Source organism: Carcharhinus amblyrhynchos, chromosome 12, assembly GCF_965287045.1.
Source record: "Carcharhinus amblyrhynchos chromosome 12, sCarAmb.v2.hapA, whole genome shotgun sequence".
Taxonomy (NCBI): domain Eukaryota; kingdom Metazoa; phylum Chordata; class Chondrichthyes; order Carcharhiniformes; family Carcharhinidae; genus Carcharhinus; species Carcharhinus amblyrhynchos.
Genome location: NC_137335.1, coordinates 16,495,639 through 16,520,674, shown reverse-complemented (window position 1 = coordinate 16,520,674; position 25,036 = coordinate 16,495,639). Strand labels below are relative to the sequence as shown.

The 25,036-nt window shown below is 42.5% G+C and overlaps 1 protein-coding gene across 1 annotated transcript in view; it reads left to right on the top strand.

Annotated features, from left to right (window-relative positions):
• Positions 1-7,684: 7,684 nt before the first annotated feature.
• Positions 7,685-25,036, top strand: part of LOC145350807 (syntaxin-binding protein 5-like) — a 186,902-nt gene continuing 169,550 nt past the window's right edge. The window contains 3 exon segments of the mRNA XM_080200126.1: positions 7,685-7,944; positions 7,946-8,026; positions 11,447-11,544. Of these exon segments, the coding sequence (XP_080056252.1) occupies positions 7,888-7,944; positions 7,946-8,026; positions 11,447-11,544 (236 nt within the window). The 5' untranslated portion in view covers positions 7,685-7,887.

Genomic DNA, 25,036 nt, shown 5'->3' with positions numbered 1-25,036 from the left:
GAGTATTAATGCTGGATATCTGTATTAGTGCTGAGCATTAATGTTGACAGTGAGTATTAGCACTGAGTGTCAATGCTGAGTATTTATGCTGACAGTAAGTATTAGTGCTGACAGTGAGCATTAATGCTGACAGTGAGTATTAATGCTGACTCTGAGTATTCATGCTGAAAGTGAGTTTTCATGCTGACAGTGAGTTTTCATGCTGACAGTGAGTATTCATGCTGACAGTGAGTATTCATGCTGACAGTGAGTATTGATCCTGTATGAGTATTAATGCTGAGTATTAATGTTGACAATGAGTATTAATACTGACAGTATTAGTACTGTATGAGTATTAATGTTGATAGAGAGTATTAATGCTGATGGTGATTATTAATGCTGAGTATTAATTCTGGCAATGAGTATTAATGCTGACAGTGAGTATTAATGCTGAGTATTACTGCTGACAGTCAGTATCGGGGTGACAGTGAATATTAGTGCTGAAAGTGAGTAATAGTGCTGACAGTGAGTATTATTGCTGAGTATTAGTGCTGACAGTGAGTATTAGTCCTGAGTATTAATGCTGACAGTGAATAAAGTGCTGTGTGAGTATTAATGCTGAGTATTAGTGCTGACAGAGAGTATTAATGCTGAATATTACTGCTTACAGTCAGTATTAGTGCTGACAATGAGTAATAGGGCTGACAGTGAGTATTGGTGAATATTAATGCTGACAGTGAAAATTAGTGTCATGTGAGTATTAATGCTGAATATTAGTGCTGGCAGTGAATATTAATTCTGGTAATGAGTATTAATGCTGACAGTGACTATTAATGCTGAGTATTAGTGCTGGCAGTGAGTATTAATGCTGTCAGTGAGTATTAATGCTGACAGTGAGTATTAAGCGTGAGTATTAATGATGACTGGTTAATAGTGCTGTGTGAATATTAATGCTGATGCTGTGAGTATTAGCGCTGACACTGCGTATTAATACTGACAATGAGTATTTGTGCTGACAGTGAGTATTAATACTGACAGTGAGGATTAATACTGGTGGTGAGTATTGATTATGACAGTGAGCATTAATGTTAAGTATTATTGCTGACAGTCAGTGTAAGTGCTGACAGTGAGTAATAGTGCTGACAGTGAGTATGGGTGAATATTAATGCTGACAGTGAAATTTAGAGTCATGTGAGTATTAATGCTAAATATTAGTGCTGGCAGTGAATATTAATGCTGTCACTGAGTATTTGTGCTGACAGTGAGTATTTAGGCTGAGTATTAATGATGACAGTGAGTATTAGTGCTGACAGTATTAGCCCTGAGTATTAATGCTGACAGTGAAAATTAGTGCCATGTGATTATTAATGCTGAATATTAGTGTTGGCAGTATTAGCACTGGGAATATTAATGCTGACAGTAAGTATAAATGCTGTGTGAGTATTAGTGCTGACAATGAGTATTAGAGTTGACAGTGAGTATTAATACTGTATGAGTATTAATGCTGAGTATTGCTGCTGGCAGTGAGTATTGATGTCAGTGAGTATTAGTGCTGGGTATTAGTGCTGGCAGTGATTATTAGTGCTGTGTGAGTATTAATGCTGACAATAAGTATTAATGTTGACAGTGTTAATGCTATGTGAGTATTAGTGCTGACTGAGTATATATGCTGACAAAGTATTGATGCTGAGCATTAATGCTGGCAGTGAGTATTAATGCTGAGTGTTAATGATGTGTGAGTGTTAATGCTAGCTGTGAGACTTAATGCTGAGTATTCATGCTGACAGTGCATGTTAATGTTGAGTATTAATGCCCACAGTGAGTATTAATTCTGGCAATGAGTATTAATGCTGAATATTAATTCTGGCAGTGAGTATTAATTCTGGCAGTGAGCATTAACACTGACAGTGAGTATTAGTGCTTGCCATGCGTATTAATGATGGCAGTGAGCATTAATACTGGCAGTAGGTATTAATGCTGACAGTGAATATTCATACTGAAATTAATGCTGGCAGTGAGTATTAAAATGCTATTAATGATGGCAGTGAGTAATAATGCCGAAGACTAATAGTGACAGAGTATTAACGCTGAGTATTAATGCAGTGTGAGTATTACTGCTGAATATTAATTCTGATAGTATTAATGATGAATATTTATGCTGGCAGAGTATTAATGCTGAGTATTAATGCTGGCTCTGAAAATTATTGCTGACAGTGTGTATTAATGCCAACAATGAGCATTTGTGCTGGTAATATTAATGCTGACAGTGAATATTAATGCTGAGTATTAGTGCTGTATGAGTATTAATACCAGTAGTGAGTATTAAAGCTGTGTATTATTGCTGATAGTGAGTATTAGGGCTGACAATGAGTATTAATGCTGACAGTGAGTATTAGTGCTGACACTGAGTATTAATGCTGTGTGAGTAATAATGCTGCGTATTAATGTTGACAGTAAGTATTAATGCTGACAGTGAGTATTAATGCTGAAAGTGAATGTTAATTTTGACAGTGAGTATTAATGCTGAGTATTAGTGCTGACAATGAGTATTAGATCTGATGGTGAGTATTAGTGCTGCGTATTAATGCTGACAGTGAATATTAGTGCTGAGTAGTGGTGCTGAGTATTAATGCTGACAGTGGGTATTAATGCTGTCAGTGAGTAGTGGTGCTGACAGTAACCATTAATGCTGACAGCGAATATTAAGGCTGAGTATCAATGCTGACAGTGAGTATTAATAATGACAGTGAGTATTAATGCTAACAGTATTAATGCTGTGTGGGTATTAATGCTGAGCATTAATGTTGACAGTAAGTATTAGTGCTGACAATGAGTATTAATGCTGACAAAGAGTATTAATGTTGACAGTGAGTATGAATGCTGACAGTGAGTATGAATGTTGAGCATTACTGCTGACAGTTAGTATTTTTGGCTGAAGGTGAGTAGTCGTGCTGACAGTGAGTATTAGGGCTGACAGTGAGTATTAGTGCTGAGTATTAATGCTGACATTATATATTAGTGTTGCGTGAATATTAATGCTGAGTATTAATGCGGAGTATTAATGCTGACAGTGAGTACGAATGCTGACAGTGAATAAGAATGCTGACAATGAGTATTAATGTTGAGCATTACTGCTGACAGTTAGTATTTTTGGCTGAAGGTGAGTAGTAGTGCTGACAAGGGAGTATTAGGGCTGACAGTGAGTATTAGTGCTGAGTATTAATACAAAGAACAAAGAACAACCCAGCACGGGAAACAGGCCCTTCGGCCCAACAAGCCCGCGCTGCCGCATCACCCTACACCTATTCTACCCTGCGTGTCTACGAATAGAACCCCTGACTGCTGACATTATAAGTGCTGTGTGAATATTAATGCTGAGTATTAGCGCTGACAGTGAGTATTAGTGCAGACAGTGTGTATTAGTGCTGACAGTTAGTATTAATGCTGACAGTGAGTACTGGTCTAACAGTGAGTATTAATGCTGTGCAAGTATGGGTTTTTGGTAAGCAAGGGGATTAAGGGTTATGGGGAGAGGGCGGGAATGTGGAACTGAGCCACGACAGATCAGCCATGATCTTATTGAATGGCGGGGCAGGCTCAAAGGGCTAGATGGCCTACTCCTGCTCCTATTTCTTATGTTCTTATGTAAGTATTAGTGCTGACAGTGAGTATTAGGTGTGAGTATTAGTGCTGACAGGGAGCATTAATGCTGAGTATTAATGCTGACAGTGAGTATAAGTGCTGACAGTGAGTATTACTGCTGAGTATTAATCTTGGCAGGGAATAGTAATGCTGACAATGAGTATTAATGCTGACAGTAAGTATTAATACTGAGTATTACTGGTGAAGGTTAGTATTAGTGCTGACAGTCAGTATTAGTGCTGAGTATTAATGCTGGCAGTGAGTATTAATGCTGAGTATTAATGTTGAAAGTGTATATTAATGCTGACGGTATTAGTGCTGCATGAGTATTAGTGCTGATACTATTAGTGTTGCGTATTCATGCTGGCAGTATTAATGCTGACAGTGAGTATTAATGCTGGCAGTGAGTGTTAATGCTGAGTATTACTGCTGACAGTGAGTATTAATGTTCAGTATTAATTCTGAAATGATAATTAATGCTGACAGTGAGTATTAATGCTGAGTATTATTGTTGACAGTGAGTATTGATGAGTATTAATGCTGGCTGTGATTATTAATGTTGAGTATAACTGCTGACAGTTAGTATTAGGGCTGACAATGAGTATTAGTGCTGACTGTGAGTGTTAGGGCTAACAGTGAGTATTAAGACTGAGTATTAATGAGGACAGTGAGAATTAGTGCTGTGGGAGTACTAATGCTGACAGTAAGTACTAATGCTGTGTGAGTATTAGTACTGACAATGAATATTAAGCCTCAGTATTAGTGCTAACAGTAAGTATTATTGCTGACAATGAGCATTAATGCTGGCAATGGGTATTAGAGCTGACAGTATTAATGCTGGTAGTGAGTATTAGTGCGAACAATGAGTATTAGTGCTGAGTATTAATGCTGGCAGTGAGTATTAATGCTGACAATGAGTATTAATTCTGCCAGTGAGTATTACATCTGACAGTAAGTATTAATGCTGGCAGCGAGTATTAATGCTGGCAGTGAGAATTAATGCTAACAGTGAATATTAATGCTGTTATTATTAATGCTGACAGTGAGTATTAATATTGACAGTGAGTATCAATGCTGAGTATTAATGCTAACAGTAAGTATTAATGTTGATAATGAGTCATAGTGCTGACAGTGAGAATTCTGACAGTGAGTATTAATGCTAGCTGTGAGTATTAATGCTGACAGTGAGTATTAATGTTGACAATGAGTAGTAGCGCTGACTATTAATGTTGGCAGTGAGTATTAGTGCTGGCAATGAGTATTAATGCTGAGTATTAATGCTGATGGCAAATATTGGTGCTGAGTACTAATGCTGGCAGTGAGTATTAATGCTGGGGTCTATATTAGTGCTGAGTATTAATGCTGACAGTGAGTATTAGGGCTGAGTATTAATACTGACCATGAGTATTAATGCTGACAGTGAATATTAACACTGAGTATTAATGCTCTGTTTGTATTAATGCTAACATTGAGTATTAATGCTCAGAGTGATTATTAATGCTGACTGAGTATTAATACTGGGAGTATTAGTGCTGATTATTAATGCTGGTAGTGAGCATTAATGCTGGCAGTGAGTATTAATGCAGCCATTGAGTATTAATGCTGAGTATTAATGCTCAGTGAGTATTAATGCTGAGCATTAATGCTGACAGTGAATATTAGTGCTGAGTATTAATGCTGACAGTGAGTATAAATGCTGACAGTGAGTATTAATACTGACATATTAATGCTGACAGCGAATATTAATGCTGAGTATTAGTGCTGTATGAGTAGTAATGCTGGCAGTTTGTACTAAAGCTGAGTATTAATGCAGTGAGTATTAATGCTGACTGAGTATTAATGCTGGCAGTATTAGTGCTGATTATTAATGCTGGTGGTGAGTATTAATGCTGGCAGTGAGTATTAATGATGGCAATGAGTACTAATGCTGACACTGAATACTAATGCTGACAGTGAATGTTAATGCTGAGTATTAGTTCTGTATGACTAGCAACATTGGCAGTGCATATTAAAGCTGAGTATTAATGCTGACAGTGAATATTAATGCTGATAATGAGTATTAATGCTGATAGTGAGTATTCGTGCTGACAGTGAGTATTAATGCTGACAGTGAGTACTGGTGTTGACAGTGTATATTAATGCTGTGTGAGTATTAATGCTGAGTGTTAATGTTGACGGTATTAATGTTGACAGTGAGTATAATTGCTAACAGTACTAATGCTGTATGAGTATTAGTGCTGACAGTGAGTATTAATGCTGAAAGTTAATATTAGAGCTGACAGTGAGTATTAGTGTTGATATTGTGTATTAGTGCTGTGAGTATTAGTGGTGACTGTGAGTATTAATGCTGGCAATGAGTATTCATGCTGACAGTATTATTGTTAGCAGTGAGTATTAGAGTTGACTGAGTATTAATGTTGGCAGTGAGTATTAATGCTGAATATTAACACTCTGAATATTAATGCTGAGTATTAATGCTGACAGTGAGTATTAATGCTGGCAGTGAATATTGATGCTGGCAGTCTGTATTAGCGCTGAATATTAATGCTGACAGTGAGTGTTAGTGCTGAGTATTAATGCTAAGTATTAATGCTGGCAGTGAGTATTAATGTTGGCAATGTGTATTAGTGCTGACACTGAGCATTAATGCTCACTGTGAGTATTAATGCTGATTGAGTGTTAATGCTGGCAATATTAGTGCTGAGAATTAATGCTGACAGGGAGTATCAATGCTGGCAGTGAGTATTATTGCTGAGTATTAATGCTGACAGCAAGTATCAATGCTGTGTGAATATTAATGCTGAATGTGTGTATTAATGCAGGCAATATTAATGCTGAGAATTAATGTTGTGTGAACATTAATGCTGGCAGTGAGTATTAATGCCGTTTGAATATTAATGCTGACAGTGCATATTAACTCTGTGAATATTAATTCTGGCACTGAGTATTAATGCTGAGTATTAATGTTGACAGTGAGTTATGTCGCTAAGTATTAATGCTGGCAGTGAGTATTAATGCTGTGTGAATATTAATGCTGGCAGTGTGTATTAATGCTGAGTATTAATGCTGTGTGAATATTAATGCTGACAGTGAGTGTTAATGCTGATAGTGCTGACAGTGAGTATTAATGCTGAGTATAAATGCTGTGTGATATTAACATTTGTAGTGAGTATTAATGCTGAGTATTAGTGCTGACAGTGAGTATTAATGCTGAGTATTAATGTGTGAATATTACTGCTGACAGTGAGTATTAATGCAGAGTATTAATGCTGTGAATATTGCTGAGTATTAATGCTGTGTGCATATTAATACTAGCAGTGAGTATTAATACTGATGCTGTGAATACCAATGCTGTGTGACTATTAATGCTGAGTACTAATGCTGTGTGATATTAATGCTGACAGTATCAATGCTGTGAATATTAATGCTGTGAATATTAATGCTGGCAGTGAGTATTAATGCTGTGTGAATATTAATGCTGGCAGTATTAATGCTGTGTGAATATTAATGCTGACAGTGAGTGTTAATGCTGAGTATTAGTGCAGTGAGTATTAATGCTGTGTGAATGTTAATGCTGGTCGTGAGTATTAATGCTGAGTATTAGTGCTGACAGTGAATATCAATGCTGAGCATTAATGCTGTGTGAATATTACTGCTGATAGTGAGTATTAATGCTGTGAATATTAATGCTGAGTATTAATACTGTGTGAATATTAATGCTGGCAGTGAGTATTAATACTGACAATTAGTACCAGTGCTGTGTGAATATTAATGCTGAATGCTAATGCTGTGTGAGATTAGTGCTGGTGGTGGGTAATAATGCTGACAGTATCAATGCTGTGAATATTAATGCTAACAGTATTAATACTGTGTGACTATTAATACTGACTATTAATGCTGTGATTATTAATGCTGAGTATTAATGCTGTGACTATTAATATAGTGAATATTAATACTGAGTATTAATGCTGTGTGAATATTAATGCTGCTGCTGCTTCAGGTGCTGCTTGACATCCGGGTGTGTGCAGTGTGTGCGCAGGCGCGGTGCTGCGGTTGGGGGGCTGGCGGCTGCGCTTCCGAGTCCCGGGGAGAGAGACGGAGACAGAGAGCGGGAGCGAGGAGCCGGGGACCGGGGGAGGGAGCGCTGTCAGCGGGAAGAGGGAGAGCGGCCCCGGCTGGGAGTACAGCCTGCAGGCCGGCAGTAGCAGCAGCCCCCCGCGGCGGCGCAGGGCCCGGCCCTGAGATGTGAGGCGGGCCAGCGGCACCATGAAGAAGTTCAACATCAGGAAGGTGCTGGACGGCCTGACAGCGGCGGCGGCTTCTGTCCTCCTCGCAGCCCGGCCAGCGGCCGCCCGACACCGAGATCCCCGAGAGCCTGTGCTCCGAACACTTCCAGCTCTGCAAAGTGAGTGCGGCCCCGGGCCGGCCTGTCCCTCCCTCCTTCCGCCCGGCCCCGGCCCGGCCCCGCCCACATCCCCGGCTACACACCCACCTCCTGCCCGGCCTCAGCCCCGCTGTTGCCACCCACATACACACCCCCAGCTCAGGGCCCTACACACTGCCGGGCTCGGCCATAACAGCGAGAGCTTCGGCCCCGGGTGATGCAGCATTTAAGGGGCTGGGGCCGCCTCATTGGGCAAAGTCCCTGCCTCAGCACCGCGAAACCCCCCCTCCCCACTATTAGCAGGGGGCCCACACCACACCCACCCTGTCGGAGCAACCTCCCTCACCCAGTGCAGGCACCCCTCTGCCACCTACTCCCTCAGGGCAGCCCAACAAAGTCAGTGTGACACGACCCTCTCCACACCCACTGTCCACCCAAACCCACCCACCTCAGCAGTTCCACCTCCCACCTGTCAGTCCAAACGTGGGGTTCACTCAGCACCAAGGAAACCCCTATCCGTCAGTCAAATCACCCAAACCCTCACCCTGTCACTCAGCCACTTTTGTCTGACCCGCACCCCTTCTGCAGGAATAAACTGACACCCCCTGCCCCCTGGGCTCTTTCAGCTAGTCCCCACCCCCACCCCCACCCCCACCCCCACCCTGTCAGTTGGACCACACCACCTAAACCCACAGCAGGTCAGGCAGACCCTCCTCACCTTCCCTCATGCCACCCAGTCAGTCAACCACTCACCAGCCCACCCACTCAATAAGGTCATCCCATCTGTCAGTCAGATCACCCACCCCTCAACCAGTCAGTCAGACCACCCTCCAACCCCCATATGTTGTTAGACCCAGGCAAACCACTCTCACACCAGTGCTAGTCAGACCACTCCCCCTACCATGTCAAGTCAGGCCACCTACCCACCCTGTCAGTGACCAACTCCATCAGTCCAATCACCCCCCCCGCCCCCCCCCCCCCCCCCGCCCCCAAATCAGTCAGATCACTCTACCCAATCTGTCAGGCAAGGACACCAATCTGTGAGTCAGACCACCTACTCAACACTCCACCCCAGTCAGTCAGATCACCCACCACCCAAGCAGACAGTCTACGTTCTTTCCCACCCTGTGCCTCCTCATCTTGCCAGTAAGACCACCCACCAACTCAACCTGTCAGTCACACCACCCCCCACCCTCCCCATCCCCTCAGACCATACACTCACCCTCCCCATCCCCTCAGACCATACACTCACCCTCCCCATCCCCTCAGACCATACACTCACCCTCCCCATCCCCTCAGACCATACACTCACCCTCCCCATCCCCTCAGACCATACACTCACCCTCCCCATCCCCTCAGACCATACACTCACCCTCCCCATCCCCTCAGACCATACACTCACCCTCCCCATCCCCTCAGACCATACACTCACCCTCCCCATCCCCTCAGACCATACACTCACCCTCCCCATCCCCTCAGACCATACACTCACCCTCCCCATCCCCTCAGACCATACACTCACCCTCCCCATCCCCTCAGACCATACACTCACCCTCCCCATCCCCTCAGACCATACACTCACCCTCCCCATCCCCTCAGACCATACACTCACCCTCCCCATCCCCTCAGACCATACACTCACCCTCCCCATCCCCTCAGACCATACACTCACCCTCCCCATCCCCTCAGACCATACACTCACCCTCCCCATCCCCTCAGACCATACACTCACCCTCCCCATCCCCTCAGACCATACACTCACCCTCCCCATCCCCTCAGACCATACACTCACCCTCCCCATCCCCTCAGACCATACACTCACCCTCCCCATCCCCTCAGACCATACACTCACCCTCCACCCTGTCAGTAAAATCACCTCACCCTTTCAGTCATGCAACCACCCCCCCATCCATCCATCAGACCATCTTCTTCCCCACCCTCCATCCCATCAGTAAGACCACTGTCCTCCCCAATTCCCCCATACGCCATTAGTCTGACCAAGCTCTCCCCCTTCTGTCGCTCTAAGTTCTCTCACCCACCCTTTAAATCCAACACACGTTATCAATCCAACGTCCCTTCCCCAACCCACTCACCCCATCAGTTGAACCATCCACTCACGCCCTTTGGCAGTTCAACCCCCCCAACCCATCAGTCCAAGCCCCACAAACCCCTCACTCCTTCAATCCAAACATGTAGTCATCCAGCACCAAACAACCCCACCTATTAGTCAGACCACCCAGTGCCACACCCATTCAGTTAAATGGCCCAAACCCTACCCTGTTAATCCGACAGCCCATTCAACCCTTCTGTCAGTTGGGCCCTCTGCTCTTTCAGTCGGACCACCCACCCAGCTAGTCAGCCAGTCAACCCTCTTTCCCCTCCAACTTCCCTGCGCCCCCCCCCCCAATCCACCCACCACCTGGTCAGGGTGGGTCAACTGACCCCCGCCATCCCATCAGTCAGATGACCCCCTCCCCAACCCGTCTGTCAGACTACTCATCCACACCCTCTATCCTGTCAGTCAGACCATCCACTTACTGGTCGCACAGCCCTTAAACTCAGTCAGGCTACTCCACCATCCTGTCAATAGGAAAACCCACCTGGTCAGTCAGATCGCTCCATTTCCACCCCGACCCCATCAGTCAGACCACACTCCTCCCTACCCCCACCCCTCAATCAGACTAACATCTACCACCCAATCTATCAATCGGACCACAATCCCCAGTGCCCTGAACTATCCACTTGCTTCCCCCCCCCCCCCCCCCCCCCCCAGTCAGCCCAGGCACCCACCCCCTCACCCACTCAGTCAGACCGACCACCCACCCAGTCTGTTGAACCACAGTCTTCCCTCTGCCCCCCTCCCTAATCCTATCAGTAAGACCACCACCCCCCAAACACCCCATCAGGCCACCCCCATCCTGTCAGTGGGAAAATCCACCCCATCAGTTGGGCCACCCACTCACCCTGTCAATCTGCCCTCTTTTCCCCCTCCCCAACCCCATCCCATCAATAACACTACCCATCTCCCCAAACCCATCAGTCTGACCATCAAACCCCCCCTCCTCTCAGTCAGACCACCCAATCTGTCACCCACCCCCTCAGACAGACCACCCAACCTGTCAATCAGACCACCTATCCATCTCCTTCCCCTATTTCATCACTCAGGCCACTCATTTCTTCCCCACTCCCCCTTTTGCCATCAATCAGGGCACCCCCTCCATCCATCTGACCCCATTCAGTCTCCTTTTGCACCCGACTACCTTCCCTCAACATTTTTTTCTGTTTAAACCACATTTATTCACTGTTAGTTGCTATCTGTCAATCTATGTTTTACTACTGTCACAATCCCTTGTATCCTGGAATTTGATGTCACTGTAGTCTGTTAATGCCCATTTTTTCCCTCTTGTATGTGGATTTTCCTTCGGCTATTTGTGATGTCAGACGGTTCGTCATGGATTTCCATATCAGCCTTCAGCCATGGCTTTCGATCCAGTGCAGAAAATCCTGGCAATTGGAACCCAAACTGGATCTTTAAGACTGTATCCTTTAACTACTGTCTGAGAAAAAATGCTGAGCTCCATCTGCATTACAGTGCCCTTGGCACCTTGCTCTACCCCAATGGAAAGGGTGGCCACGTATTCTGTGCCCTGCTGCCCCTTTGGCACAGTGATGTCTTTGAATGGTGCATGGGCCATTGACATGCGACATTTCTCCTGTTACAGCCATGAAGATGTGCAGGAGAAATCCTTTTTTGATTTATCAGTCAGTAGAGGTAATGCCTTGCCATTTGGCTTGTCATTGTGTCTTGCCTGTCAGTTTTCTGCTAAACTGTTGTGTAGCAATTAGTCTGCAATTTACTCATGTTGCATTTATTATGGATTCTAATTATCAGACTTTAAGCTGTGGGGCCTGTGTCTTTTGCCTGTTACGTAGTGTGCGTATACAAGCTCTGGTGGTTCAGTTCTGGTTGGTCACATGCTTAAAGCTTTATTATCAATCTATCCATCTGACTTGGTACAGCTGCCCCCCTCTGCGGAACATGTGCAGTGTAGCTTGTTATATTTTACAACTGTGCGTGCGTTGCAGCATGCTTTGTTTGCCATCTCTTTTAAAACAAAAAAAACAGAATGGTAAAACATTGCACCTGTGACTGCAGTGTTCACAATCTTTCTTCTATGATTTAGGCTTATATAATGTAACTCAAATGTTACACTGTTGATGCATGGGCTGGCTTGTTTTAGTGGATTGTTATATTGCATTCAGCAATAAAGTGAATTATGTTTTGTGATTATTGAAACATTAGAGTAATTTACATTTTTTTGGCCTTGGTTGTCTGGCATAAAATATCTGTCATTGACCATCACTCACATTCTAATAATAAAATCTATTCCTTTGAGTATTCCTTGTGTAATTAAATGGGAACTAGGGGTGTCAGGTGCCTATGGTGATGAACAGAATCAGCAACAAATTGATTCAGAAGCCTGTTGCTACTATCCTAACTAAATCCCATTCATTCATCCTGGCACAGTGGTTAGCACTGCTGCATCACAGTGCCAGAGACCCAGGTTTGATTCCTGGCTTAGGTCACTGTCTGTGTGGAGTTTGCATGTTTTCCTCATGTCTTTGTGGGTTTTCTCCCACAGTCTGAACGACGTGCTGGTTGGGTGCATTGACCCGAACGGGCACCGGATTTTCACAGTAATTTCATTGCGGTGTTAATGTAAGCCTTACTCGTGACAAATAAATAAACTTTACCTCTGTTGTCAACTCAGTTTTAAAAATACTCATCCTTGTGTTCAAGTACACACAAGCACTTGCCCTTCCCACCCTACCCCTGTAACCATCTTCAAATCATTGTGCTCCTCCAGTTCTGGCCTGTTGTACATCACTGATTTTCATCACAGCGCCATTGGTGGCTGTGTTTTCAGCTGCCGTGGGCTATTGTCCCAGAATTCCTTCCCTTCCATCTCTCTACTTCTCAATTTCTGCCTCTTCACTTAAAATGCTTTTTAAAACCTACCTCTTTGACCACACTTGTGATCACCTGTCCTCATTTCTTCTTGAGTGGCTCCATGTCAGCTTTTGCCAACTTTTTATGAAGTGGCTTAGGGTACTTTATTGTGTTAATACCTGTTGCCTTTTGCCAGCATCATCATAATGTCAGATAATACATGCATCCTAATAACACCCAGTTCTACCCCTCTACCACTTCTCTCAATTGTCAGGTCCTTGTCTAAAATCCAGAGTTGGATGAGCAGAAATTTTCTCCAATTAAATATCAGGAAGACCAAAGCCTTTGTCTTCAATTCCTGCTGCAAACACTTTTGCCATGTGGCCCCTTGAGCCTGCTTTGCTATTCAGTAACATCATGGCTGCCCTTTTCGTGGACTCAGCTTTACGTACCCTCCTGTTCACCATACCCCTTAATTCCTTTACTGTTCAAAAATCTATCTATCTTTGCCTTAAAAACATTCAACGAAATAGCCTCAACTGCTTCACTGGACCAGGAATTCTACAGATTCACAAGTCTTTGGGTGAAGAAATTCCTCCTCAACTCAGTCTTAAATCTGCTCTTATTTTGAGGCTACACTCCCAGTTCTGGTTTCACTCACCAGTGGAAATAAATATCCTCATTTCTGACAACAGTCAGCTGTCTGGCAGTGAAGCAGACAGTTCACAACCTTGGTAAAATATTTGACCCTGAAATGAGTTTTCAATCAAGTATCTTTGTCCTCAACGTTGCCTGACTCTGGATCTGCCTCGGCTCATCACTTACTGAAACCTCCATCCATGCCTTTTAACCTCCCATGTTCGACTTTTACGCTATCCAAACTCTGCTGTCCTTATCCTAATTGGCACCAAGTCCCATTTATTTATCCATCACCCAAATGCTCCCTGCACTTAATTAAGCTACGCCTCAATTTTAAAATTCTCATCCATGTTTCAAATTTCTCCATGGCCTTGCCCTGCCCTCTCCATCCAATCTCCTCCAGCTCCACAATTTTGAGATTTCTGCACTCTTAGAATTCTGGTTTCTTGACCATCCATGGTTTTAATTGCTCTACTGTTGTGCCTTTAATTGCTGGGCCCTGTTCAGAAATTCCTTTGCTAATCATCTCCCTGTGCCTCTCTTTCTTACTTTAATGCACCCCTTAGAACCTACACCTTGGTCATCTGTCCAAATGTTTCTTTGTGGCAGAGTGCGCTTACTGTTGAGTGCCTCAGAATATTTTGCTGCATTAAAAGCACAATATTAATGCAGGTTGTGGTTAAAGGGGCCAGGTAATGCAAGGTGTTACTGAACTGTCAGTTTTGGTGTCATGATGTGTTGGCTTAAAATTTAGTAATGACATTGAGACTCAAAGCTTCAGATGCAGTCAATACTCAAACTGTCAGGACTTTTCTGAATGTCTTCTGTAATTGAAAAATCCATATAATAGATCTTATCTCTTAATATTTAAAGCTGAAACCAACCCCATCCATGTGATTCAGCTTCTAACAAGAAAAAAGCCAGTTAATTTTGATCTGATCTTTTCCAAGAGCAGCCTTGACTACCATTTGGCAAATTATTTACCTGAATGTATCTAAAACTACAATACCTCAGTTCCTTTTGTTTTCTTTTACCAATGTTTAGTTCCAAAATGGTTCCTCATTACTAATTTTGTTTGCTTAATAATTTCCAATTTGATTTTAGATATATTTTGACATTCGCTGCACATCAGAAGATTTTTCTCTCCTTCACAACCAGTTGACTTCAATGATTTGCTTCTCTTGCTCTCCCATTTTTAAACAGATTCTGCCTCCCTGTGAGGCGGCCAAAACAATTCCACAACTAAGGTGCTCCACATCAAGTCAACTAAGTGAGGCCATGGACTAATTCAGGAGTAATGTGATTTAAAACAAGCCTTTCCTCCTTTGTTGAAGGGGCATTGACTTTCACTGAGATTTGGAGTTCGGACGATGGTGTACTGACTCCTTGGGCCCAGGGTTGTTGACTCGGAGCACTTGGATCTGAGGCACACCAGTTTCAGAGCTCAGGAATGTGAGGCCCTGGGCCAGAGGCCCCCTCCAGATACCGTTTGAGATTGAGGCAGCCAATTTGATTTGATTTATTATTATATGCATTAGTATACAGTGAAAAGTATTGTTTCTTGTGCACTATACAGAAAAAGCACTCTCTTCATAGAGAAGGAAGCGAGAGAGTACAGAATGCAATGTTATAGTCCTAGCTAGGGTGTAGCGAAAGATCAATTTAATGCGAGTAGATCCATTTGAAAGTCTGATGGCAGCAGGGAAGAAGCTGTCCTTAGGACGCTTGGCATATGACATCAGACTTTTGTAACTTTTTCCCGATCGAAGAAGGCGGAAGTGTGTGTGTCCGGGCTTTGTGGATCCTTAATTATGCTGGCTGTTTTGCTGAGGCAGCTGGAAGTGTAGACCGAGTCAATGGATGGGGAGGCTGGTTTGCATGATGGATTGGGCAATAATCATGACCTTTTGTAGTTTCTTGTGTTCTTATGCAGAGCAGGAGCCATCCAAGCTGTAATTCAACCAGAAAGAATGCTCTCCGTGCATCTGTAAAAGTTGGCGAGAGTCATAGATGACATACCAACTTTCTTAACTATAGTGTCAGAATGGGGGGGACCAGGACAGGTGGTTCGGTATACTTAGTGTTAATTCATTAGGAGCATGGATTGTGAGTGTGGGAATGCTGTTCAATGAGTTTTCCTTGGTCAAGACCATGCATACACTTTACACTCATTAATTGATAGCAATTGTTAGCAAACTGTATTTTTAATCTGATCCTCAGAACTTATCCGATTTTAGTTTCATTCTTGGGTAACTCAGCACCATCCAGGTTAGTTATTTGCTGCAGACCAGAAGGTTAGCTGTCTAGTCTATGGCCATTAGCTGTTACCTCTCTTTCTACTTCAGACTGTCTACCTAGCTGCCGCTCTTGCTCTCATTGTGTATTAGACTGGAAACTGAGAAGTTCAGACAAATGTATTGAGAGTATCTGGTCATCAAGGAGTTCCAGTATTGCATGCTGGAATTGGAACAATATTGTTTTTATGTTTAGGGATTAGGTACAGTAAGCGGACAAGATAAGGTACAAAAGTTGGGTAGGAAGTGCTGGTAATGAAGAAGTTAGAGCGAGCAGGCATGATTTGTATGGCAATTGATTGGTTTGCAGGAGGGAAATAATGATATTAAATGGGATTCATGTGATGATCAGTGCAAGGACACTTAAAAAAGGAGAGTTCTGGAACAGTCAAAACATTTTCAGGGAGAAAAGGAAAGAGAGTCAATACCTCCTAGCTCTCTGTTCATCTTTCCTGAGACTGTGTTTTAAACTGTCTAAGTAACTTGTTAAGTCAAACCACCGGGACTACCCGTGCCCAAGTCTTGAATGTCCTCTTGTCTGTGACCAGTGCATTAACCTTCATAACCCTCCTCAATCTTCAAGCGGCTTTCAATGCAGTTCACTTCACTGGCCTTTCTCATCAACTCTCCTCTGTTGCCTAGCTCTGTGGGTATGACATTGTGTTCTAACCAGATAGACTGAGTGCATTGCAGTAATTGTTTCTCCTCCTGAGAGGTGATGTTGCAGGGAACAGGCAAGGAAATATTTCCTCATCTATATATTGCCTTCCACTGCAAGCAGAGATATTTTCTGCATCTATGCTATTTGCATCCCAATTGACCTCCTCTTCAAGTCTCAACCCTTGATCACCCCTTTGCAATTAGATTGCCTGTCTAACACCATCATGAATATCAGCCATTGTGCTTGTTCCTCTGCAAGCTTGTGCAGGCTCAGTTCGCAGCCTGTGTCCTGTTTGATCTTGAGCTGAGATTCAAATGCCACATCCTGTTCATCACCAAGACTGCATAAAATTCATGCAGCATTGCTCAACTTAGCTGCTGGAACAATTATTTGTGCATCTGTCACCGCGAGTATCTCCTGCTCAACTTTGTAAAGCACCATTGGAGGTTTTGTACTTGAATAGTGCTGCATGACGATGAGTCATTGTTGATGATCCCTCTAACGGTGAGATTGCTAGGTGCTGCAGAGCTGTGGTTTGTAAATGTTGAAAAAGCTGGGGATGGGTTGGCATTAAGAGACCACCTGTGTTCGCCTAGTTGGTTGTTAAAGACTGAAGAGCGGAGGACTGATATTAGGAAGAAGGAGCAGCAGAACTTAAAGCTGTAAACTCTGGGTTACCCTTGATCTTTTGAAAGCCATGAATAGACTCTTGTTGTAAGAAGAGATTTGCACCACAGAAGGCTATTCAATTCATTGTATTGGTGCCATCTTTCTGCTATTGCAATCCAAATCAATCCCCTCTGTCTTGGCTTCTCCCATAGCACTGTTACTTTTCTGGCTTTGAATATTCATCCCATTTTCCCAGAAAATATGCTTTTGGTCTCTGTCTAAGCCACAAATCATTCCATGCTCTTAATTTCTTGCAGAAATAAGCTTCTCTTAACTTCTCCTCGCTCTCAGTGACTAATTAGTGGCTGTCCCGCTAATCAAGTAATGTTTGTAAATAACTGCCACGCTTTTTGGGAGTGAATCAAATTGTTGAGGAAAGTGGGTTGAACAGGGCACGAACGGAGAGACCAGATGTTAATGTGGAGGAAGCAAATGAAACCTTCTTGAAGTTCGAAGTGAAGAGTTCTGTAATTAACTTCTGATCCATTGGGTATTTCTGGATGGATGAATTACAATGGGTCAGTGACTTTCCTTGTAATTGTCTTGTCGGAGGTGACACATCTTGAATTCTAGATAAGCTTGGGTTGAATGATCAAAAGGAGGCAGAGATTTGAAAGTCGCAATAAATTTTGGGATAGGGGACTCGAGCCTAAACCAAAAAAAGTGCCTGTGGCCACGACCTTTGGAAGAACTTGCTTTTATGCTGAGCCTTTCATGACCATGGGACATCCCAAAGTGCGTTGCAGCCCACTGAAATATAGTCACTGTGATGTAGGGAAACATGGCAACCAATTTATCCGCTGCAAGGTCCCACAAATAGCTATGTGATAGTGCAGACCATTTACTTTTTAGGTAAACAGTGGTAGAATTGGACAGAGTCAGCACGGATTTACAGAAGGGAAATCATTTTGTCTAATCTATTAGAATTCTTTGATGTAACTAGTAGAATTGATGAGGAGAGCCAGTGAATGTGGTTTATTTGGACTTTCAGAATGCTTTTGACAAGATCCCTGATGTGGGACTAGCGTGTAAAATGAAAGCATATAGGATTATGGATGTTGTATCGAGATGGATAGAAAACTGGCTGGAAGACTAGGAATAGATTAGGAATAAATGGGACCTTTTCCAAATTGCAGGCAGTAACTAGTGGGGTACTGCAAAGAATCAGCTATTCACAATATAAATGATTTAGGTGAGGAAACTAAATGTGATAGCTTTTATGTCATCTGCAAATTTGGAGTTATATCCATCTAGCCTACCCTCCCATATAAGACAAAAACCTAACACCGAGTCACATAAGAAGCTATTAAGACAAATGTCCAAAAATTTGGTCGGGGTAGATTTTAAGGAGCATCTTGAGAGGAAAAGAAGAGAGAAAGTGAGGTTTAGGAAAGGGAATTCATGAGCTCAGGGCCTTGGAAGCTGAATGTACAGTTGCTGATGGAGGAATGAAAGGAATCTGGAGATGTGTAAAAGATCAGAATTGGACAAGTGCTGATGAAGCACTGGCTTCACAGTTAGGGGATGTGCTGTTTTGTAAGGCCGGTTGTGTTAGACTATGTAACGCATGTTGCTAAAGTAGATCTGTCCTTCTGTAGATTCCAGCCATTGCCATCTGGTTAAAGAAGTTTGCAAATTGGAATATGCCCATAAATTTCAAACTGCATGTTGAGCATCTTGTTTTTGAATCTGTAGCAAAGTGTGATGTCTGGCATATTTTAGTGTGCTGGACATAATGATTTTAATACATTAATTAAAATTGACTATCAGATCCTGCTTTTAAGCTTTGCCTGTGGTGATTAAATAGGATACTTTCACATTCAGCATTTTAATCTATACACCACATCTCAGCTCACCAGTAAAATTTGTCCAAGTGCCCCTGAAGTTAATCTTTGTTGTCTTTCTTACCCATGCGGTTATGTATTATCAGCAAAGTCAATACCATTTCATTTAATATTGTAAACGAGGATGTGCGTGTAGATTCTTGTGGAAGTTCACTACTTGCTGTCTGGGAGAATGTTACTTGTTTCGGGCCTACTCCAGATACACCTATTGGGTTCAGGATCATTGGTTATGATTGTAAATGGATCCTACATCCATCCCCTATGATCAGGGGTGTATTTGTACTTGCAGATATCTGGTTACTTGTTGCTATAACCTGGGAGCCATGACACTGAGACCCCTAATTGTGTGTATTAGTTTCTGTGATCTTTCACCAACGCCATCTGCATTTAGCCTTATCTTCAGGAAAGCCAATTGTCCTCCAACTAAAATGTTACCATTGTAAACTAATCGACTTAAAATCAAGATATTTGATGAAAATAACAATTTTTATTGAAATTCTATCTTTGCTCTCACTCCTTATAACATCCGAAAATAATAAATAGTTAAGTTAGCCCTTGATGTAAGTCTAGCTTCACAATGCAAACTGTTATGCCCTGAACTGACCCTAACTTCTGAAGAAAAGTTCTATTCTTGAGTGTCAGTCTACATGCAGTTTGAATTTGAAACAGCCTTTCCATTGCAAGCAAGGAACTGAACAAACAAGAAAACTTGATCTTTGCCCTCCCTCCAGTGCTCTTTTGAGGATTGGTTCATTGATCAAGAATCTAAACTATCCTCCTCCCTTTTTGTGTTACTGAGACATCAGCTGGAATCCTGCACTCCATAAATGGAAGCCATTTGAGCATTGCATCCAGTTCCTGTGTTCATTTGCGATAGTGAGCCCCATCATCTCAAACTGATGCAGTATGCGGAAAATGCTGGTATGTTGGCTACTTCATCTGGCCACAATAATGAATCCAATGTTTGAACCAGATTCCACTTTGCTAAGTGGAATTAAAATTAGTAATATATTTACATAAATTAATCTGAAACCCCTTCTTGACCAAATAGATAATCTCAAACTTGGTACAGTTAATTTTCTATTTACTACTACTCACTTTCTTCTGCTTCGTGTCCAATTAATCCAAATAGGCAATATTCCTATTCAGTCACATCCTCAAAGAATACCAGTAGGCTTGAGAGTTGGCCAATTACTGCTAACTTATGCTGAATGTGTCCCTGAGTACCTGTGTGCTCTGTAGCTTCTCATTCAGAGCAGTCATAAGATCATAGAAACCCTACAGTGCAGGACGCCACTCAGCCATTGAGTCTGCACCGATAACAATCTCACCCAGGCACTATCCCTGTGGTCCCACATATTTACCCTGCTAATCCCTCTAACCTATGCATCCCAGGACATTAAGGAACAATTGAGCATGGGCAATACACCTAACCCACACATTTTGGACTGTGGGAGGAAACCAGAGCACCCACAGGAAACCCACGCAGACATGGGGAGAACGTGCAAACTCCACACAGAGTGACCTAAGCAAGAAATCAAACCCAGGTACCTGGAGCTGAGAGGCAGCGGTGCCAACCACTGTGCCACCCACAGTCCTTGGAATGCCTGTAAATGTTATTCCCAATATGAAATTGTTAACTGCAGTTACTGAGTTTGTCTTTCCTTTATTCTGAATATTTATAACTATCTGTGCACAGAAAATATTCGCCAAAGCATCTCTGATTTCAGAAAATAAACCCATTTGGCCCATGAGATTTATGGACATTTAATGCTATCTTTTGCACTGGACATTTTTCATGAATGTCTGCCTGTGCTACTGTATGTAATGGAGTTTATGTAACCTGATGTGACGTGCCCATTCAATGTATCTGCTATAACCTGAAGACTGAATAGTTTCACTCAATTTATTCTTGAATGGACACCCTGTCCTTCAATTTCCTTCACTCTTCCATATTTTGTTTGACTTCTGTGTGAGTCATGATTCCATCAATTTGTTTGCTTCCTTGTATTAATTATTTTCACTTTTTGTAGGTTCCATCCATCCTTCATAACCACTGCCCTCGTTCTAACCTAAGGTTTTCATTTCTATCTTGTTTTCCATATCCTGTTTAATGACTTTGTCATTATGTTATATTACTTTTGTGATCTGGGTTTCCCTATTAAGTTCCTACAAGGCTCCAAAATTAAATCTTAATGATTTTGAATCAATAGATTACGTATGGCAGTCACCTACTTCCAGGCCATTGAGCTGTTCGGTTGGGTCACCAAGCGTCAGCTCAACACTTGGGTCACTGTCTGTGCAGAGTTTGCACGTTCTGTCCGTGTCTGCATGAGTTTCCTCCGAGTGCTCCGGTTTCCTTCTGCACTCCAAAGGTGTGCGGGATAGGTTGATTAGCCGTACTAAATTGCCTCTTAGTGTTCCAGGATGCGCAGCTTAGTGGGGTAAATATGTGTGGTGACGGGGATAGTAGCTGGATTGGATTGTTGTCGGTGCAGACTTAATGGGTTGACTGGCCTCTTGCACTGTAGGGATTTTATGATAACATAATCATGACTCCATCTGCTTGTTTAGGGATTGTATCAGGAAATCAGTTTGTAATTTTCACTTCTTATTTCTTGATAACACTTTTCTCTGACCACTCCCTCATCTGTACCTGCAACCTTCAGTATGTTGAAACCCTTTAGTTAGCATGTGACTATATTCTGCAGATTTCTTAGCAAATTGATCATCCCCCTGCTTCCTTTCTCATTACCAATTAATGCTTTGTTACTCTTAATCATTCATTTCTCAGATCTAGAGAAGAGCTTTTATTGATGGCTGTCAGAGTTAAAAAGAGATCTATTCCCTTTTGAGTAGTGAGTTACAGACCTCTTAATCATGGGAATGGAATTGAGGTACAGTGCTAGGATTAATTTTGAGTAACAAAGCAGAAGCTGTGAGTCATGACTGAGAGAAAATCATTTATGAAGCAGCGACTAATTTGGTTGGAGACAAACTGAAAACCAGGGAGAAAAGAGGCATTCAAGATAAACCAGTTGGACTGGCAATGAACTAATTCTAGACTGAACCCAGATTGTTTGGAAAACTTAAAGTAGATCAAACTGTGAACCTGCAGCTGGAGAAATTTTACTGACATGGCGATGATGTGAATTAAATACAAACAGATAAATAGATTTCGACTTGAGAATAAAAATAAGATCTGCATGGATCAGTAGGCTAGCAAAAGATTATAATTAGAGTCTTATGGTAATTATAATGGACTAATACCAAACAAAAGTGAGAATTATAGGAGGTTGGAGAAGGAGTGGGAAGGGACAGGTGTAATCTGCAAGACAGCTGGTCAACATGAAGTGAAATAGAGCTTTTCTGAGTATGTAAATAAAGGGATGATCAAAGGAGTAAGAGGCCATCTTGTATTAAGTGGAGAACTAGAGCAGGTGGAATGTGCTGAATAAAATCTGCTAGACAGGATAGTGCCTTGAGTTGTTGGGGAATAGAGTGGAGGTACGTGGACATCTGCAGTGTGGGGCAGGTAAATTGGCCGTGTAAAGACAAAGGGGAATCCTGACTTTACGTACAGGAGCATTGAATATAATTGGGTGTTGGTTAGTGCAGTTGGCTGGACGACTGGTTTGTGATGAAATGACAGCACAGGTTCAATTCCTGTACGAGTTGAGGTTATTCATGAAGGGCCCTGCATTCTCAACCTTGCCCCTTGCCTCTTGCCTCAGGTATGGTGATCCTCAGGTTAAATCACCATCAGTCAGCTCTCCCCTCTCAAAGGGGAGAGCAGCCTATGGTCACCTGGGAATATGGGGACTTTGCGTTCCTTTTATATTCAGTAATCATCATGAGTTGCTGAAGGCATTGGTTCCAGCCACCCTGTTATAGTTATAGAAAGGGTGTCCTGAAGTTTCACTGGGATGTCCTAGAAACATCAAATATAAGTTACAAAGAGGCTTGAAAAATCCAGACTTTCTCTACTGGCACAGAGAAGGCTAGGGATAATGAGAGTCTGATAGGTTTCAAAATTATATAACCTCTTGGAAGAGTAAACAATGAAAGCTTGGTTTCACTGGTAAGGGGCCACAGACTGAGGATTATCATTAGAAGAATAAAGAGGAAATTAGGAATGTTTTCTCTTACTGGAGTACTAAATATTTTATCAAAAGATGCTGTTGAGCTGACAATTTTAGGGTTTAAGGAGTACAGAAGCTAACTGGCATTTGTGTGGAAACTGCTCTGTGCTGTAATCTGTAATCTCTGCCTGTAATGTTTCACGTTCTGCATCCTTTCTGTAGTTGCTGTGTCATTCCTGATCAATAATGTAGCTCTTCCACCTGTCACCAGCTCTTAGCTGTTATCTGACATAAGCCATGTCAATATTTTCATTAGTCACACATACTTCTAACTCTGCTACATTTATTCATGTTTATCCAAAACACCAAGGGCCTGTTCACATTTGATGATTTTGCTGTGAATATTATTTACCCTTTCCCCTTCCTAGTGTAAAAGGATGGTAGCATAGTGACAGTTACTGAATTGGTCATACGGTTATTGTAAGTTCAAATTGGACGTTGAAGTCGGCACAGTGATACAGTGGCTAGCATTGCTGCCTCACAGTGCCAGGGACCCAGGTAACTGTCTATATGAAGTTTGTACATTCTCCAAGTGTCTGCATCGGTTTCCTCCGGGTGCTGCAGTTTCCTCCCACACACGAAATATGTGCAGGTTAGGTTGATTGACCATGCTAAATTGCCAATTAATGTCAGGGAGATTAAGAGGGTAAATATGTGAGGTTACCGGAATACAACAGGACCTGGTGGGATTGTTGTCAGTGCAGGCTTGATGGATCAGATGACCTGCACTAGATTCCACAACCGGATTCTGAAGAAAGTGGGACCTGTACAAGCCAGACAGATTATATCTGGACAGAGCTGGGACCAATATCCTCATGGGGGCTTTTGCTAGTCCATTGGGGAAGTTTTAAGCTAGTGTGGCAGGGGGATGGGAACAATGGATAGGCTCAGATCAGATTCAAACCAGGAAATGGGAGGAAGAACATTAATTAGTGATGAGGTCAGTGACTCAAAGGCAAAAGAAACGAGGGTTTAAAAAAAATCCAACAAAGGAAATTGAAAGAGTTGAACTGTTATACTTCAGTGCAAGGAATATTATAAACATGGCAGATGAACCAAAGGCCCCGATAGACACTCGGCAGCATGAGTATTGCTATAACAGAAACCTGGCGAAAGAAAGGCAAAATTGGCAGCTCAGTATCCCTGGATATACAGTTTTCAGGCAGTGGGTGACAAAAATGAGTGGAGGGAGGGGTAGCACTATTGGTTAAAGAATCAATTGCACTTGTGAGAAGGTATGATATACTAACTGGTTAACAAATGAGGCTTTATGAGCTCAGGAATAGAAAAGAAGCAGTCACACTACTAGGAGTATAACTACAGATCCCTAATAGTGCAAGGGAGATAGAGGAACATGTTTGTAGACAAATTTCTGCCTGTGGGAATAAGATGGCAATAGCAGTAGGAGACTTCAGATATTTCAATATCAACTGGGTTTCAATATAAGGGGTACTGAGGATGAAAAGTTCATGTATTACGTCCAAGAATTTTTTTTAAGCAATACATGACAAGCCCAACAAGAGATGTAATTCTAGATGCAGTCTTGGAAAATGAAGGGTAAATGGGTGAAGTGACAGCGGGTGACCATGTTGGGGATAGCAACCACAATTCGGTTGATTTCATATTATTATGGGAAAAGACAGGGATAAATCAGGGATAAAAGTTTTAAACTGGGGGAAAGACAAATTTTATAAATTGAGAAGTAATTTGAGGTAGACTGGACAAGACTTCTAAAGGATAAATCGGTGATGAACCAGTGGCAAGTACTAATAAGTGAAATCCTTAGGGTACAAAGTAGACATGTCCCCTTCAAAAATTAAAAATGGTACTG